The sequence below is a fragment of the Simochromis diagramma genome, unplaced genomic scaffold (assembly GCF_900408965.1).
Source record: "Simochromis diagramma unplaced genomic scaffold, fSimDia1.1 OVJJ01000596.1, whole genome shotgun sequence".
Lineage (NCBI taxonomy): Eukaryota > Metazoa > Chordata > Actinopteri > Cichliformes > Cichlidae > Simochromis > Simochromis diagramma.
In genome coordinates, this window is record NW_024387245.1 from 11,754,115 (window position 1) to 11,770,934 (window position 16,820).

The 16,820-nt window shown below is 38.9% G+C and overlaps 3 protein-coding genes across 3 annotated transcripts; 2 read left to right on the plus strand and 1 right to left on the minus strand.

Annotated features, from left to right (window-relative positions):
• The first annotated feature begins 762 nt into the window (after positions 1 to 762).
• Positions 763 to 5,781, plus strand: gal3st1b (galactose-3-O-sulfotransferase 1b). Its single transcript, XM_040053330.1, has 3 exons — positions 763 to 1,176; positions 1,973 to 2,114; positions 2,210 to 5,781. The coding sequence occupies exons 1-3, from the start codon at positions 984 to 986 to the stop codon at positions 3,345 to 3,347; spliced, it is 1,473 nt and encodes a 490-aa protein (XP_039909264.1). The 5' UTR covers positions 763 to 983; the 3' UTR covers positions 3,348 to 5,781.
• A 64-nt stretch (positions 5,782 to 5,845) lies between these two features.
• Positions 5,846 to 6,550, minus strand: LOC120747459 (cytochrome b-c1 complex subunit 9). The gene is made up of 2 exons (XM_040053339.1): positions 6,375 to 6,550; positions 5,846 to 6,188 (listed from the first exon to the last, which is right to left on the minus strand). Exons 1-2 carry the CDS (start codon positions 6,513 to 6,515, stop codon positions 6,141 to 6,143), a joined length of 189 nt encoding a protein of 62 aa, XP_039909273.1. The 5' UTR covers positions 6,516 to 6,550; the 3' UTR covers positions 5,846 to 6,140.
• A 21-nt stretch (positions 6,551 to 6,571) lies between these two features.
• zmat5 (zinc finger, matrin-type 5) lies at positions 6,572 to 16,793 on the plus strand. Its single transcript, XM_040053338.1, has 6 exons — positions 6,572 to 6,689; positions 7,686 to 7,856; positions 7,986 to 8,048; positions 8,596 to 8,676; positions 10,708 to 10,816; positions 10,922 to 16,793. The coding sequence occupies exons 2-6, from the start codon at positions 7,730 to 7,732 to the stop codon at positions 11,067 to 11,069; spliced, it is 528 nt and encodes a 175-aa protein (XP_039909272.1). The 5' UTR covers positions 6,572 to 6,689; positions 7,686 to 7,729; the 3' UTR covers positions 11,070 to 16,793.
• The last annotated feature ends 27 nt before the right edge of the window (positions 16,794 to 16,820 follow it).

The window sequence follows — 16,820 nt, forward strand, 5'->3', positions numbered from 1 at the left end:
GGCATTCCTACGTTTATCCAGTCTAAGCTGGTATAGGTTCAACCCTGCTCTTATTTTTTAGTGAAATACTCTGGATCACCCTCTGACGTATTCTGATGTCAGTGACATCAGCCGTAGCTGTTGCCACATAGGAGTGGGCTCCCTCTGCTAAGTTGATGTGACCTACTGGAACAGATAATTCAGTAAACTGCAACAGCAGCTGAGCCAACACCTGCGCCCAAGTATCTAGGGACAGAAGAAAAACATTCAGTAAGCACAGCACACACGGCTATATCCAAACTGTACCATGTCTAACCTGAGCACCAACATTCTATGTTGTAACTGTAAAGATAATGAATGATAGTAAGATTTGTGTTCTCAGGAGTCCAAACTGCATCCATGAACATTTGTGCAAGCTTTGAAACAGTATATCCTAGCTACATATATTCTAAACTGTGGATAGTAAATAACATGTGTACTAATAAAATGTGTATGTGGTCACAGAGAACTGACTTGACATAAAAATCTTAATATATAGCTTAGTATAAAAAGAAAATGCTTTGTGACTTAACCAGTGCTCGTGTGACTGGACCAACAAGTTCTCTTAAACAGCATTAAGGTGTTTACTTTTTACTTTACCAGCTACTCCCTTTGGTTGGATACGATGGTTAAATGCAGGAAATTTACTTAAACTGGTTAGTACTAATTACTGCATTTACTTATTATAAACTGCTAAATAATATTTGGCTAATACAGTCTGTTTCAGACTTTAAAAAATAATTTGAGAAAATCTGGCAAAGAGGTAATAATGTGACTGGAGCTAGCACAGAGTTTAGTACACTTCTATAATACAGTTATAGTTATGCACCTCCTCTTATATTTGGAAGTTTCATCAATGCACTATCATCAAAGCCATAACATATTTACCATAACATATACTTGTACATATACACATGAATTGAACACATTTTAGAGCAACGTCTTTTTAGCTTGATAGGTTATTTATGACAACAGTTATACAGAGGTGTGTCCTTCAGGTCCAGGCTACTTTGCATACCTGCCCCTGTGGGAGGAGAATTCCTCTTCCTCTTTATCCAGCAGCCAGTAAGATACCACTTCTAGGATGGACAAATGCGATTTCAAGGTCTAGAAGGGAGCCTAACCTCACCCTAACACCTCTAATGCTGTCATCTTCAGGTAAGTCAGACTCTCACTCTCTGTTTTGCTAGAAAAACTCCAACACCATTTACACGCAGGCTGAAAGTCTTGACTCGACTTACTTATTCGCTACTTGGTGACACACACTCAGCAAATACTCTCATACCTGGGTTGCTATCACAAGCAATATTTAGTCAGTACAAAAGAGCCAGAGTCACATGACACCACTTGACTCCCTTTATCTGGAATGCTTATCTGGCTAATCAGAGGTGAGCATCTTTCCCGTGTCGATAACAGAAGCGCAGTAGAAACGTGATGTCCAGTCATTTTTCACTTCACATGAGATGTTTTCTTTGAGCACGATGCTGTTACAGAAAAGACTGATCTGTTTCTCTTCTCTGCTGTTTGTTGAAGAGAAAATTGTAAAACCATAAACATGTGTTTAGTGTCAACATAGGGGCTGTGTGTTTTATTTGAACGATGCAGCAATTTTCTCTCTTATCTGCTTAGTCTGTACCTCCCTCCTTGTTTATCATATGGACATTGTTTTAACCTTTTCCCCTTGACAGATTAAAACATAGGAATTGCATGTATGTTTATAAGTCGTTATTCATTACTGTTGCCATAAAAAATGAAAATGGAGGTAATTAGTAGGGTTTTGTGCAAGATGTTCCTGCCACAAATGCATACTTGGGCTGTTCATTGATTTGTCTGGCGCTTGTGAGAGCAGCAGTTAAACAGTAAAATCAAATGAAGTATGTAAATTCAGAGCCGTGTTTGCCTTTCGCCTCTATACTCGCCTCTATACTCGTGTAACCTCTGATTTCATTTTCAGGTTTCTTCTCGGTTCACATAATGTCAGGCATCAAAGCAACTAAATGCAAGGCTCTGTTACGAGTTCTGATTCCATGGGTTTTATTGACCAACGTCATGGTGGCGCTGTACTGCTTAAGAAACCCAAACCAAGTGAAACTCAGGTAAATATTTCAAAAGAAATCATTATTTTGTTCACAAAAGATAAGAGATATGATAAGATAAACTCGGTAAACTGACTTATTGGATATATTTACAGCGACTCCCAAAAAGACACGTGTCCCCTCGGTGTGGCAAAATTACAAAACAAAAGTTTGAACAAGCAGTCTCACTCAGAAGAGTGCTCACCCAAAGTGAATGTCATGTTTATGAAGACGCATAAAACAGCTAGCAGCACCATCCTCAATATCCTCTTCAGGTTTGGAGAAAAGCACAAGCTCAGGTTTGCATTTCCTGATGGGCGCAATGACTTCTTCTACCCATCGCCGTTCCTGTGCTCCCAGGTGAAGGACTACAAACCTGGAGAATGTTTCAACATCGTTTGCAACCACATGCGCTTTGATCATCAAGAAGTGTCCAAGCTCCTGCCTCCAGACAGCGTGTACATCACCATCTTGCGTGACCCGGTGGATCTTTTTGAATCTTCCTTCCATTACTACCACAAAGCAGTTCCCCTTACGTGGAGGATCAGGGGTGAAAACAAGCTGGCAGTGTTTCTGAACAACCCTTGGGCCTTCTACGGTCCAGAGGCTTTCAACTCATTCTATCTAAAAAATCTGCTCTTTTTTGACTTTGGTTTGGATAACAACCTCGAGGCTGATGATCCTCGCGTCATGACAGAAATTAAGAACTTATCAAGACGTTTTCATCTGGTCCTCATTGCAGAATATTTCGAGGAGTCTCTTATTCTGCTGAAGGATTTGCTCTGTTGGACAATGGAGGACATCCTGTACTTTAAGCTTAATGCTCGCAAGAGCTCATCCGTGTCTCATTTGGATGCTGAGATGAGAGCCAAAGCTCTACAGTGGAATGGGGCAGACTGGAAACTCTATCAGTATTTTAATGGTACCTTCTGGGCCAGAGTCGAGGCATATGGGAGAGAAAGAATGAAGCAGGAGGTAGAGGAGCTGAGGCGAAGAAATGCTGAGATGAAGGACATCTGTATTGAAGGCGGAGGTGCGGTTGAAGCGCAGAAGATTCAGAACAGGCGTTTCCTGCCCTGGCAGCCGGTTGGAGAGAGTTCCATCCTGGGTTACAACATTAAGAAAGATGTTGATCCGAGATTCAGGACAGTCTGTGAAAAAATGCTCACACCTGAAATACAATACTTATCCGAGCTGGGTGTAAACCTGTGGCTCACAAGACTGTGGGGTTGGTTAAAAGATGCTATCTACTGACAGCTGAGTAATAGCCTACTGGTTTTAACAAGCGAATTGAGTAAAAATACTAATGTAGTGAATGTTCGTGTGTTATGCTCATCTCCTAACAAATGTTTTCATCTTATTTATTTTTAAACATTTTCAGGTTTTAATAATAAATTCTTACTGGCAGTTCATTGTCACGTGAAAATATGCCTATTTGAACTGTAAACACAGTAATGTCACATTTTGTGCACGTGTTATGGAATATATTCAGAGAAAGGCCAAAACATTGGTTATGTGTATCTCAAATAATACTCAACAAATACTGTGCTGGTGTGTTAGTGGCAATGTGTTTATGTTTTCTTTTTAACATTAGGTTTAGGCTTAAACAGGCTGGCTACTTACAAAACCAGCATTCCTGTTATAATGTGTTTATATGTTTGTTTTCTAATACATTTGTTTCAAGCTATGTAACAGCTCACCTAACCCTGGTATTGGTGTTTTGTTAAGCACATGGTAATCGAGCCATTAGTGAGTCATGAGCAATACCTGGATTCTTGCAGGTGGAAGTATGAGGCAGTGATAGTGTGCCCTCTACTGGTCTGGGACTCAAATGCAGCTGTGTGGAATGTATTTGAATGGCTGAGGCCTTTCTCCAACCCTCTCAATAGTTTACACCAGTTGTCTTCATCAATAACATGGTTGGACACGCGCACCTATCTATTAATCTTCAGTTCAGGCAGATGAAGTCATTGGTGACTCAGCTGATTAATGTGTTTAAATAAAGAGCTGTTGTATTTTTCCAAAATTTGCCTCTTTGGCATTTCAAGACTGAAAAGGTTTTAGTTAGTGACTTTTAATTTCTTCACTTGGTAGCTGCTGGCAGATGCACTGACACTTGGAGAGTACACAAACTTCAGTGATACATGGACCTCCTTGCACTGGATAAATTTAAGAGCGTAATCACTTTTTGTGTCCATGGAGAAGTTCTGCACAGGTTTGGCTCCCTGAGAATGATAGTGATATGGAGAGCATGATGTCAGAATCTGGAGCTTAGATGCACCTCCCCCGCATTGTGAAAATATGAATCGCTTTTTTGCTTAAGGATGATTTCTTATACATGTGCTTGCAGCAGAGCTAAGACAGTGTTTTTGCAACTGTTTTTGTATTTTGTTTTAGTTTAGTTTCCATTTGTTGTGATAGTGGGTGCTTGTTTAGTTATTGAGTTTGATAAGATTAAGTGTTACTTCTAATTATTACAACTGATAAGTTTAAGTTTTACAGTACAAATAACACTAACATCCCATCACTTACTGTCACTTGTTGACTTGGCAAGGTTGTTTGAACTGCCGAGGTTTGAAACAAAAATACATGTTTATGTTATTTAGTTAGCGCAAAATCTTGTGTGTGTATAAATTTTCCATAACTAAAATATTTTTTACACCTGCTTTTAGTTTGTAGTCAGGCAAACTGTAAAAAGCAACAGCAGAAAGCTTGTGACAGGTGTGTTTGAGTATCAGTCACTATCTACTGTGTATCAGCCAATGAACGTAACTGATAAGCCTGAAAATCATTTACCTTTTGGTGATGTGAATGTTATTTTTGTTACATGAACTTGACCCAGTTTTATTGTAATGCAGTGAGTGTGGCGATAGTGGTCAATTGGTCCAAATATTTTTGTGGTTATGTGGCAGTTTGCCTCATTTAACTGGGTGCCTTTTCTGCTTGTGTATGTGTTTCCCTCTGCAATTCCCTTCCCTGCTTAACAGTATAATAAAGTAGAAGTGCTTCAAATTGCTGAAAGACCGAATCCTGCTCTTGTATAACTTCCACAAGAAAATTATGGAATTAATAGTTTTTCTTTTGGTGATCAGTCTTAATGCAGGTTTAACAGAGTGCATGAATAGGGGTTCATTCACATTCACCCATAAAAGCACAAGATCCAAGACCAGGAAGACACACACATTGACCTTTTGAGGGGCCTAGTGCTGGTCCTAATCCTGGAACAGTGGGAGGGTTGGAACAGGAAGGGTTTCCAGTATAAAATCTATGCCACCCTCCATTAAGATATTAAGACTTGTACATTCATTGGAGGGGATATTACAAAATTGTTAAGCATTGACAAATGACTTCAGAACTCGTAGCTGAAAACCCCACAGCAACTCCTTCTGCAAATATATACTAGACAACTGTCTTTTCCCCTATTAAACAGACACCTTGTGTGTGCTTCTGTGTGGATTTTCTTCAAGACCTTCAGTTTTTCTTGTCATCAAATAATGTCAGATTAATGCTGCCTCTGTAACCCCACACAAGAGAGACTGCCTCAACAATACACTTTGCTGGTTAAATACAGGTTGAAAAAAAATGTTTTCTTCAAGAACTGATGCCAACAAAAGTAGAAATCGCTTGCTCTATAAAAGTTTGCAAACATGCAGTTGACATGAGTTCTCTCCTAGATACTAGAAATAACTACATGGTGAAAGGACATAGAAACTTTTTAAAGATATTCAACGTGATAAACCAAGACGCTTAAGTATGTTAGACAAATACATGTTTAATTTAACAATTTACAATCAGTGAGGAAAACGAAGGCGTTACAATTAACATCAAGGAAGGAGACGAAGCGACAGGAACCACTGCTCCATCTTCACGGGGTCTGGACCGTCTGTCGGCTCTCGTAGGTCCCTTGGCAGCCGCCGATAGCCTGGGCATGACTTTGAGCACATTGTCCATGTTGAATTGATTCAGGTGTGGAGTCCATGAAGAATGGATAATGGAAATGTGACAACATATGCCATCGAGCCTTATAGAACCCCAGCCAGTGTCCCATTATTCTTCTTTGTTTTCATAGTTGTGCTTAATATGTTTCCACAGTTTCTGCAATAAAACACATGCAATGTAACGTTAGAGTTTTCAGACAACTGATGGGCATTGCTAAACGAAGAAGTTGTCAAAAGACCAGAACGCTCGACTTAGCGGGCAAGTTAGCTCGGCTAACGCTAGCGCCGCTTCGCCCTCTGCGTACAAGGTCAGGTGCTTTAAAAGCCCAAAACACGCACTCACCCCGCGATTCATTTGCTCAAAGATCGCATCTCCACCTTGGTCAAATACTCGTTCAAAAAGGACAGCTCCAACCATGATGGTTACAGCGAACGTGGATGTCCTCCTGAAGAGAAGATTGTAGACAGACTTAGCCAACGCCATGTCGACGGTTCAGTACTCACTGCGCAGGAACGGATGCGCTAGCGCGAAACTTCCGCTTTAGCTTGGTGGCCGGATGCTAATAAACAGATACCCGGTACCTTTTGTTAGGATAACGCCTTTGCCACCTAGATTGTAGCCAGCATGCTATAATCTCGTCAGGGATAAATATTTGAGGTATGGTTTGCTGTGCGGTTTTGGGCTTGAGAGTGTGATTAGTATGCACGTGTTTCGTCTCAGTGCTTCTTCAATTATGCTTCGTAGTTTCAGACTTAAAAAAACAAACAAAAACAAAACAGATAGCAACTAAATAAATGGTCGGAGGGCGTTTGTGTCAGTAGATGTGCTGTTGGTCCCAGTTTGTCGTGTAAGGACTTTTATTCCCAAGCATTTTTAACCCTGGCTTGCACACGTGAACTTATATGAACATTTTGCTGTAAACGTCTTCTTATTCTTCCGGCTGCTCTCTTTAGTGGTGGGCCACCGCTCCTTCAAGACACCCATGAATCTTTTCTTTGGTTCCCTCTTTTCCTTATGCCTGCGAGCTACATATTCAACATCTTTTGTCCATAATATCCACTATCCCCCATTTGCAATTATCCAAAACATCTCAGCCTTGCCTCTCTAACTTTGTCTCCAAACTGAGCTGTCCCGCTGATGTACTCATTTCTAATCCTGTCTATTCTGGTCACTCCCAGTCAAGATTTTCAGCATCTCCAGCTCCACCTCCTGTTTTTCTTTCTTTTTACCATCTCCAAACCATAGATCTCACTGCAATCTTGTAAACCTTCTCTTTCACTCTTTCACCCTGAAACTCATCTCCATTCACTCCAACCTGCCTGCACTCTCTTCTTCACCTCTCTTGTGCACTGTCTGTTGCTTTGGATGATTGACCCTGGGTCATCTGCCTCCACTACCTCTACTATTTGCATCTTCACTGTTACGCCTGTCTCCCTTTTCACTCACACACCTCTCCAGGGTTTCTTACATATGTACTTGCTCATATTTTTGTTATAATCTAATAGATGTGGGCACAGTGGTCAGTTGTTCCTTACTGATGTAGGTTTTCTTAGTTAAAGTCACCCTAACCATGGTATAGAAACTATTCACATATTCTTTTACTCTATATTTTCAGAACAGTTTTGATTTTGTTTGCTATTTACTGTCTTTCAGGTGTTTAAAGGTGATATTGCAATACTCCGAACACAACTTTGACCATGGGGAAGAGGTACTACTGTGACTACTGCGACCGGTCCTTTCAGGACAACATGCATAACAGAAAAAAGCATCTGAATGGTGTTCAGCATCACCGAGCAAAAAAAGCTTGGTTTGACAATTTTAGAGGTGAGAGTAGCAGTTATTTCTGAGACCAGGGTTTTCATATCCATGAAAATCTGTAGTTGAAAAATTATGCATTGCTTTTTCATAATATGTGATTAACTGTGTATGATAACCAGCATTTTCTCTTCACAGACTCTGCAGCTATTCTGAATGATGAGCAAGAAAAGAAGCCCTGCAGGAAGTTTCTCCAAAAAGGTATCAGAATGACCTGTAATTCTCTACTGACAAATACAAGCAATAGCAAAGTTGCTTTATTTAGTGCTACTTATACTAACTCTAGATTACAACACCATGGCCAGCAGTAACGGTGTGAGGAATGTTGGAGCCACTTTGACCAGTGTTTATCTTTTCTCTAGCATATTCTAGGATGTCCTTATTTCTTCTGAAATACTGAAATAAATTGTTACTTCTAGGCAGGACTATTTGAATTCCTTATTATTTGAAAGGATCCCTGAAAAGTCTTCCAAAAAGTTTCAGTGAGCGTACTAACAGTGCTGTCATCTTCCTCCCACCCTCGACCTGTTGCAGGAGATAGCTTCCCTTCCAATATCTTGGGTGTGACTGTGAAAAAATGGAAGCCAAGATCCTGTTTAAACCTGATAACAAGGCTGTCGGGGTTTCTCCCAATTATTATATTGTTTTTACTCTACAAAGTAAAGCACTTTGATCATATTTTTGTGAATTGATTTAGTATCAGTAAAAATGAATTTAAATGTGGAATTTCTTTCTCTCTGTTTTTTAGGAATTTGTGATTTTGGCTCCAACTGCAGGTTTTCTCATATGACAGAAGAAGAGCTATTTAACTTACAAAGACAGGTGGAAGGTAAGCTGTGAACAGAAGATGGTGCTGTTTACCTTGTGATACGCTTTACAGGACCCTGAAGCAAAGCAAGCATCATACACAGATCATTTCAAATGGAAAGATATTTTTCTAATCAAAGTAAAAACATTTACTTGAACTTTTAGCTTTGTATTACAATTGTTAAATATACAATACTGGAGAATACTGTGTTCTCTTTTCAACCTCACTCCCTATAGCAGTGGAAAGCATCTTCTTGTGTGCTCACTAATACCCCGTCTAAGACACATAAATCACTTCAAGAAAACGGTGTCTGTCCCCTGGCTCCATACCAGCATTCTTGTTTTCTTCCACGTGAAGATCATTAGAGCTCCTTAGCGGTCCTCAAACGCTTAACTGTTTACAGATGCAGCCATCAGGGTAGCCACCAAACTTGGGTTTTTGTAGTTTCAGGATTAATTGTCATTTTGTTGCAATTATGTTTTCATTACAAAAATAAAAGCTTGTGTTTGTGCAGCTATTTGTTAGCTGTAAAGCTGAGCTTTGGTGGTTAGGGCTACGACTTGAACCCATTAGTGAAATGCTGGTGGTGACAAGGTTTGGGATGTGGCGTCCTGGTTTTGCCTAGCTGCTTGTAGCTACACCATGTCAGGGAAAGACCCATCATATGTATGCATGTTAAACATGCTTCTCCCGAGCACTGCAGCGCAATGCTAGGCAGAATCCTGGAGTGGCATTTGCGAGGGTCAGTGGCCTCAAAAGCCAGTCCCTAATAATCCGACACTGTGGTGAAGTCCAGTGACAAACCCAGCTTAGCTGGCACTTGCTGGGAGGCATGTTCAAGAAGCAAGAGACTGAATTTCCTACGTTCTTCAACCAGCTCCTCAATTCTGAAGAGGAACTTGAAGAAGATAAGGGCGATGTTACATCGATCTCCACAGAGATGATAAAGAGGAGGATGCTGTTCTCCCTCCTGCCCAGACATGGTGGAATTTGAGCTTCACTATCGGGGAAACTCAGCTCTCTCCATCTCCCTCCTAGATTGATCTTCGTAAAAGTTGAAAGCTTGTGGCAGCAAGAGTCCATTAGATGTCCTGCAGCAAGAAGGTGGAGTAAAGGAATCTTTATGATGGAAAAATATTTGCGTGAGCTTCTTGTCAGCAGCTCATGCCTGCTGTTCCGGCATGTATGTAGTAGATGAGGCATTAGATGAAAGTAGATGGCACAGTCATTCATGTATCATCTCCACCAAAACAAGCATTCCACACTCTTTCCATACGTTCACTTTATGATGACAATTGATATATTTGAGAAACTGTCCTATTGCTTGCTCTCTATTGTGATGGCACAGAAGTCCCAGATACTGAAGCTTCCTGAGTATCTGTGTGCTCATTTCACCTGAGGAATGGCTATCTCATCAGCTACCTCATTTTAATGGTATTTATGTGTGGGGCGTCTGTGCAGCTGTTAGTTGAGCAATGATACTTAGTGTGTGCTCTTAGCTGTATACTGACCTTTGGAGTGGGTGTGAGTTATCCACCTGCCTGGGGTATGGTGTTATAGACTTTAGAGTATGCAATCTGAGAATGATCTGTAACATCCATTATGAGATACAGAGTACCGTAAGGTTCGAAAGAGAGTGTCCATTCACCAGAGTAACCCCGGTTCTCTGAAAGCTGAGTGCGGTATCTCACTGCACTGCCGTATTTGCAAGGGCACGTGGAAGAAGTACCTTGAGAATGTCTGGTGGGGCTATCATAAAGGGTGTTGGGGAGCCCATGTTGGTTTGTCTTAGTTGGATGTGGTGGTGGAGGAGCTTCTATGATTGGCCATGCCAGAAAGCACTCGCCGTTGTGAGATGACTGACTGTTTTCAGAGAACCGGGGTTACTGAATTAAAACCACAAAGACCAGCAGTTAAACATTCTCTGGAAAAAAAATAGTTCAAAGAAACTGCTAGTAAAGAAAGACAAGTACTACTTGTTGAGCACATTTCCTACAGATGAGTGTGTAAACTGCTATATGCTGAGTTGAATGAGCTATTTCCTTTTCTCAGATGAAAGACAACACAGAGAGGACTCTGAGGACAGAATTATGCCTGGACGAAGTATAGAAGAATGGCTCTCGAGAAGGGAAAAGAAGAGAGCTGCCCTCGGTAGTAAAGGGTATGTACCTTCATTTTTGTTTTAACACTCATTCTACATGGCTCGCATGACAAGTTTCACTCCTGTTGATTATGAATTCACCTATTCTATTATTTATTTCTGCAGAGATCTAAAAACCGAGGAAGACAGTGAGGAAAGTCAAGCAGAAAATGGCATACTTCAGCAGCTCCTCTCCATTCTTGACCTCCCGCCCTCACTTCAACCCCCTCCTCCAGGCGGGTGGAAAATCAACATGAACACTGAGTGGGGTTGAGTGACATTCACTTTGAGGGTTCAGATGACTGTTAAGCCAATACCTAACATTAATAAAAGGAGGAATGGTTCAGAAAACCAATATTATTTTAGTTTTTTACGGATTTTCAACATGAAAGGAAGATTTCACTTGTTGTTTGTTGCTGTTTTTCGTTTGAATAATAAATTTACTTCTCTTAGATGAGTAAAGTATTTGCATATATTTCAAAACAAAATCTGAGATGAACAGTAACTGTACAACATCGGGGTAATTGATGCAGTTTTTGCACTGATAAGTCACAGAGTGCCCTTAAAGTGAGACTCCTCTGAGGAGTTACATTTGATATGATGTGGGCCGAAAGGGAATGAATGATTGCTGAGCAGATGGAAACCTTTTTTTTTTTTTTTTTTGCATGGTTTTAATTCTGTGCTGGATCATGGGGGATTCCTTGATCTCCATCCATCCATCCATTCGCGTCCGCTTATCTTTTTCATGGTCGCAGGGGGCGCTGGAGCCTATCCCAGCTGTCATAGGGCGAGAGGCGGGGTACACCCTGGACAGGTCGCCAGTCTGTTGCAGGGCCAACACACAGAGACAGACAACCATTCGCACTCACATTCACTCGCACATTCACACCTATGATCTTGATCTCATGACTTCATTTTTATTACTAACCCAGCCACTAGAAAACACAATTTAATTTTCAAAATGATATGTGAAGTGAAACACTGGATTGAATCTTATAATGAAACTTTTAATAGTCAGAAAGTTGGTTAATTTATTTTTTAGTAAGCATCGTGCAAATCCCTTGGATTTGTGACTAATATATTTCTAATTGTCTTTGTTTTTTTTGTTTTTTTAAAAAACCCTCAAGTATTTAATATTCTTTGCTCAGATTATGCTGAAATGTACAGTAGTCACTCATCCTTCACAACACCTGCCTAATATTGTGTAGGTCTCCCTTGTGCTTGAAGGCTACCACTGGATGCTATTAGGGAAACGGTGGCGGTGACAAGGTTAGGGATGTGGCATCTTGCTTTTGCCTGGCTGCTTGCAGGTTGACCATCCCCTATGCATCACATGTATGCTTGTTAAACATGCACATGTGTTGTTGGCAGACTGGACTCAGAGGTGTCCAGGTCCCTAACCTTGCACAGGTCCTCTATGCAGTGTGCTGTGGTGTCTGGCACAGGGATATTGCAGATCCTTTGACTCTGTTGAGGTGTTGGGTGGGAATTTCGTGGATCAGGCTTGTTTCACCTAAAGATGCTCTATCTCATTATTGTTGTTTTTAAGGAATCCTCTTTGGTTTGTGTCATTTGTGTTATTTCAATGAAATACAGTCAATTCAAAAAACATTTTCTTTGGATTTACTTAAGGCAAGTGGTTCCATCCAAGTGAGAAACTCTTAAGAAATACAAAACAGGGTGTTGAATTGCAATGGGACAAATGACCCAAGTAAACTTCAACTGTTTCTTAGGAGTTAACACAGTTGTGTGGAAACATTTGACGTAACTTTCTCAATGACATCAGATAAAAAACAAGTGTAGGAGCCTGAGATATACAGAGTTGACAGTCCTGGGAAATTGCCATCTGTGAAGTTGTTTTTCTTAACCATTGAAAGAATTCTGTCATCATGCACTTTAGTTGTCTTTTGTGATCTTTTTATGCCTTTTGGTGCTGCTGAGCTGACCAGTCTATTTATTCTGTTTTAGAATGAATCAGATTGTAGATTTGGACACTTGTAGTTTTTGCTATATCTTTGATCAATTTATAGTGAAAAAAATACACTGAAAACATATATTAAACACTTGAAAGAAACTTCAGATATTATGTCCATTTCATTTGTTATTAATTAACATGGGAACAGGCCTCACCTGGTCAGTCAACTGTCCAATTATTTTTAAGCATCTTAATATCAGGAACTACATGTAAATATGGCTGTAACTCCTTAACTGATGCAACAAAGCGGAAACTCTCCACTTCAATCACATCTTGATTCTTAGCTTACAATCCTCAAAACTACAAAAATCGTGTCCAACAAGTTAAGAACTTGTAACTGTATGTCAGTCGGTATCCTTTGCTCCCACTGGTGGTTATTTGTCTCACCTCAGATTTGGAAAAGAGTTTAACTCTCGCCCCACAGCTTCACCTCAGTAAAGGTTACCATGTCTGAGTGTCATTGACATTCCAGTCCTTTTGCTATATTGCTGCTTGTCTTATCCAGTGTGGACACTCCTGTGTTGTTCTAAATCACATTATTGATAGTTGTTGGCGGGACCAAGCAACAAAACAATTTGCCAAGAAAAAAGCAGTGAAAAAGGGGCTGATTATAAGGAAACATGGCAACTGTTCTCCCTCGAATGTGAAGCGGCTGAAAACGAGATAAATTCAGAATTTCTTAGATCTGCTCTTAATTTTCTTGTTGCCCTCCAAGTTATAAGTTAACTGTGTGAATAAATTCCACAATAACTCTTTCTACTTTTATGAACTACTTCTACTTTTCTTACATCTTTTAAATTGAAATTTAAAAAAACAAACAGCTTTCTTAATGCACTTGTTTTTATTGGACTACATGCATCTATAGACATCACTTACATAAGTGTATAATTGATGCAGTAACCTCTACATGTGCAGTAACAGTTAAAGAAAAAACAAAATAAAAACAAAGCAGGATATTGTGTTAAGAACAGAGAAGTGATAAAGATAAAACAGAAATACTTAATATTTTATTATGACACCTATTAAAAATAAATCTTGTATCATTTTTTCCCTCAAGCCATGTATTCATGTGATTGATTTCCCATCTTTTTACGTCTTTACTTCAGTTTCATGAAAGTGCAGCTTTTAAAACTCCAAGTTACAAAAGGCACAGAACAGAAAACCTTGACAGTCAAAATTAAATTTACATTTAAATTGAACATTTTTAACAACCTGTTGACAAAATTTACATAAATCTTTTCATCAAAACACAGTAACCTACAGAATAGGACACAATTTGTCACACGTGTTAAGATTTGGCACAGTAACTATATTTTACATTCACATAAAATCCCATACTTTACATGATATGTTCATGGAGAGGTAATGTGATGTCATACAAATAGTTTTTTAAATTCTTTTACATAAACAGCTACTATATACGGAAAAAATATCAGTTTTATTGCCAGTATGACTCTCAGTAGTATATACTTTCACTCTGATATAGCTTTCATAAACCTTTAAGGTAAAAAGAGGAAGAAAAAAATATAGAGAATATTGTTTGTTACTTTGTTAAAGAAAACATTCAGAAAAATGACAAATAATCAAAAAAGTTGTGTGCATGGCGTAAATACATGCAAACGATTTTATCTGAATGTCCAGTCAAACTGGAAAATTATATCTGAAACCTATTTTTTTCCCCTCTTTTTAAAATTATTTTTACCTTTTTTTTTTTTTTTTTTCTTTTTTTACAAAACATTATGCTTACATTCATAATAAATCCACATAGATTTAATGTATTACTTTCCAAGTAAGAAAATATAACCATGTTATACTTTAAACAATATGTTGTTTTGGTGGTCCATGTAAAAGCCAGAAAACAACATTTTTATGATATGTCAAATTACTGTTCACAGCATACTGCAAAGTATTTAGTATTCTACAGTTTTTCTGAACTGATAACACACAAGCTTTGTTTCTTTGTATCAAATGCACAGTTTTCTAAATCTAGTATTAAATGAATCGCTCTCCTGGCAAAACATTTTCTTTTACAAAGTTAGATGCAATTTGCAGATCTAGTTTACTCCTAAATACACTCTCACTCACATTTTCACACTGATATACTTGTGATGCTTAACGGAAACCGCAGGAGGCATAAGTTAAGCACATTTCCTAAGAACAACTTAAAATTGTTCAGCCTTGCTGTTAATTATGTTATTTACTCAGTTTAAGCAGTGTCAGATTGTACAGCCGGTAATTATGAGTAGAAAGTGGAGCAGGACAAAGAATTCAAACCACACTTGTCATGTTCTCTGTGGCCACCAAATTCTTGAATATTGTTTACTGAATAGTCAGTGCATTTACAGGAAATTGTCACTTTATTAGTTACACAGTGCAGGTAAAGGGTTCGACCCTCTTTTGCATTCTGAACTGCTTTAATTTTTCATGGCACAGATTCAACAAGGTGCTGGAAACACTCAGAGATTTTGGTCCATATTAACATGCTGCAAGTTTGTTGGTTACACAGGTATGATTGGTTGGGTTGAGATCTGGTGACTGTGGAGCCCATTTGAGTAGCCCATCTGGCACCAGCAAAAATGCCATGTTTAAAGTCACTTAACTATATTTCCTTGCTCAGTGCAGCAGATTGTCTTGTCCATATCTACATGCCTAAATGTACTGAACTGCTGCCATGTGATTTACTGATAAGACAGCTGTGTGAAACAGTTTAACAGATGTGTATAATAAAGTTCCGTTTTTTATTTTATAAACTGGGTTTTGTGTTTTTAGATGACAGAAATCGCCAAGAAACGTGTCTTAACAGTTGCGAAAAACTGTAATACTGTGCACATCCACAAAAAAGTCGACATTTACAGAAAAATGTCAAATACTGAGATTTTTTTTTTGCAATGATCACTTTACAAATTGCATAATTATTTGAACACTTACACCAGATTTCAATAATCTCACACACATATAACACACATTTACTTCTAATCTAATGTACATGCAATTTTGCAGCTTGAATTACTTCATACTTATTTGCTATAAATACAATTATTATTTAGTTTTATCTAAATTCTAAACTTCTTTTGATTTATTTATAGCTGGTAGCTCGTGTCATACAGCTACTCAAATGTTTTTAGTGCCTCGTTATGATTTTGATGCGTCTTACAGATGCGCACATCTGAAACATGCAGCATTTGCATGTATTGCAGGCAGGCTATGGATATAAAACATGTTATTCGTTTGGCTGGACATCAAGATACCAGTATTTCTCTTTGTATCTGGAGCTTTTATATAAAGCCCACGCACACACTCTTGTCTGGTGTATTAATTCTTGTGATTTTTTTGTGAAGTTTAATTCTTCAGCTACAGTTGTTTCACATTACAGCTAACAAAATATCAATTTTCTTTACAAAGCAATCTCAATCTGCTCAGCCAAGAAAGATTCTTCTGAGCTTTAAAGCAAAAATAATTAACTGTGAAAAAAGTGTGACATTTCTTTTGAAACAGGCCTGTCGGAGTTTCTTCCACTGATAATTTGACTAGAGTACATAACATGCGTTGTGGATCACAACTGTAGGTCCTCTCTTTTGAGCTGTGAATCCAGTTGCTGTGCTTGTTGACCGGTTTATGCCTCTCACTGCAAATATTTGGATGCTTTCACATTTTCTCTTTGTCCATTTGTTTAAATATAATGCGCCTTCATTTTGATTCAAATTGAGGTCTTTGTTAGAAGCTGAAGCTACAAGTTAGCGAATGCATGATTTAGGTTTGTGGCAACTGGTGGGACAAGAAACAAACCTAACATTTTGAATGATTTCATGAAACTCTCTGTGTTGGTCTTAAAATAAATGTAACATGACAATATTTTAGCTCAGGCATTGTAGCAGTTTGTTGAAACTGTACAGCAGCACTCCGATGCTAGCCTTAGCTCAGCAGCATGATCTTAATGAGAGTGACTGCATGCTAATGCTAATGCAGCGCACCCATTTGTGGTTCATCTATCACAAAAACTGAGCAAAAATATCAACAAAATAGTAGAGAAAAAACAAAACAGGGCACCGC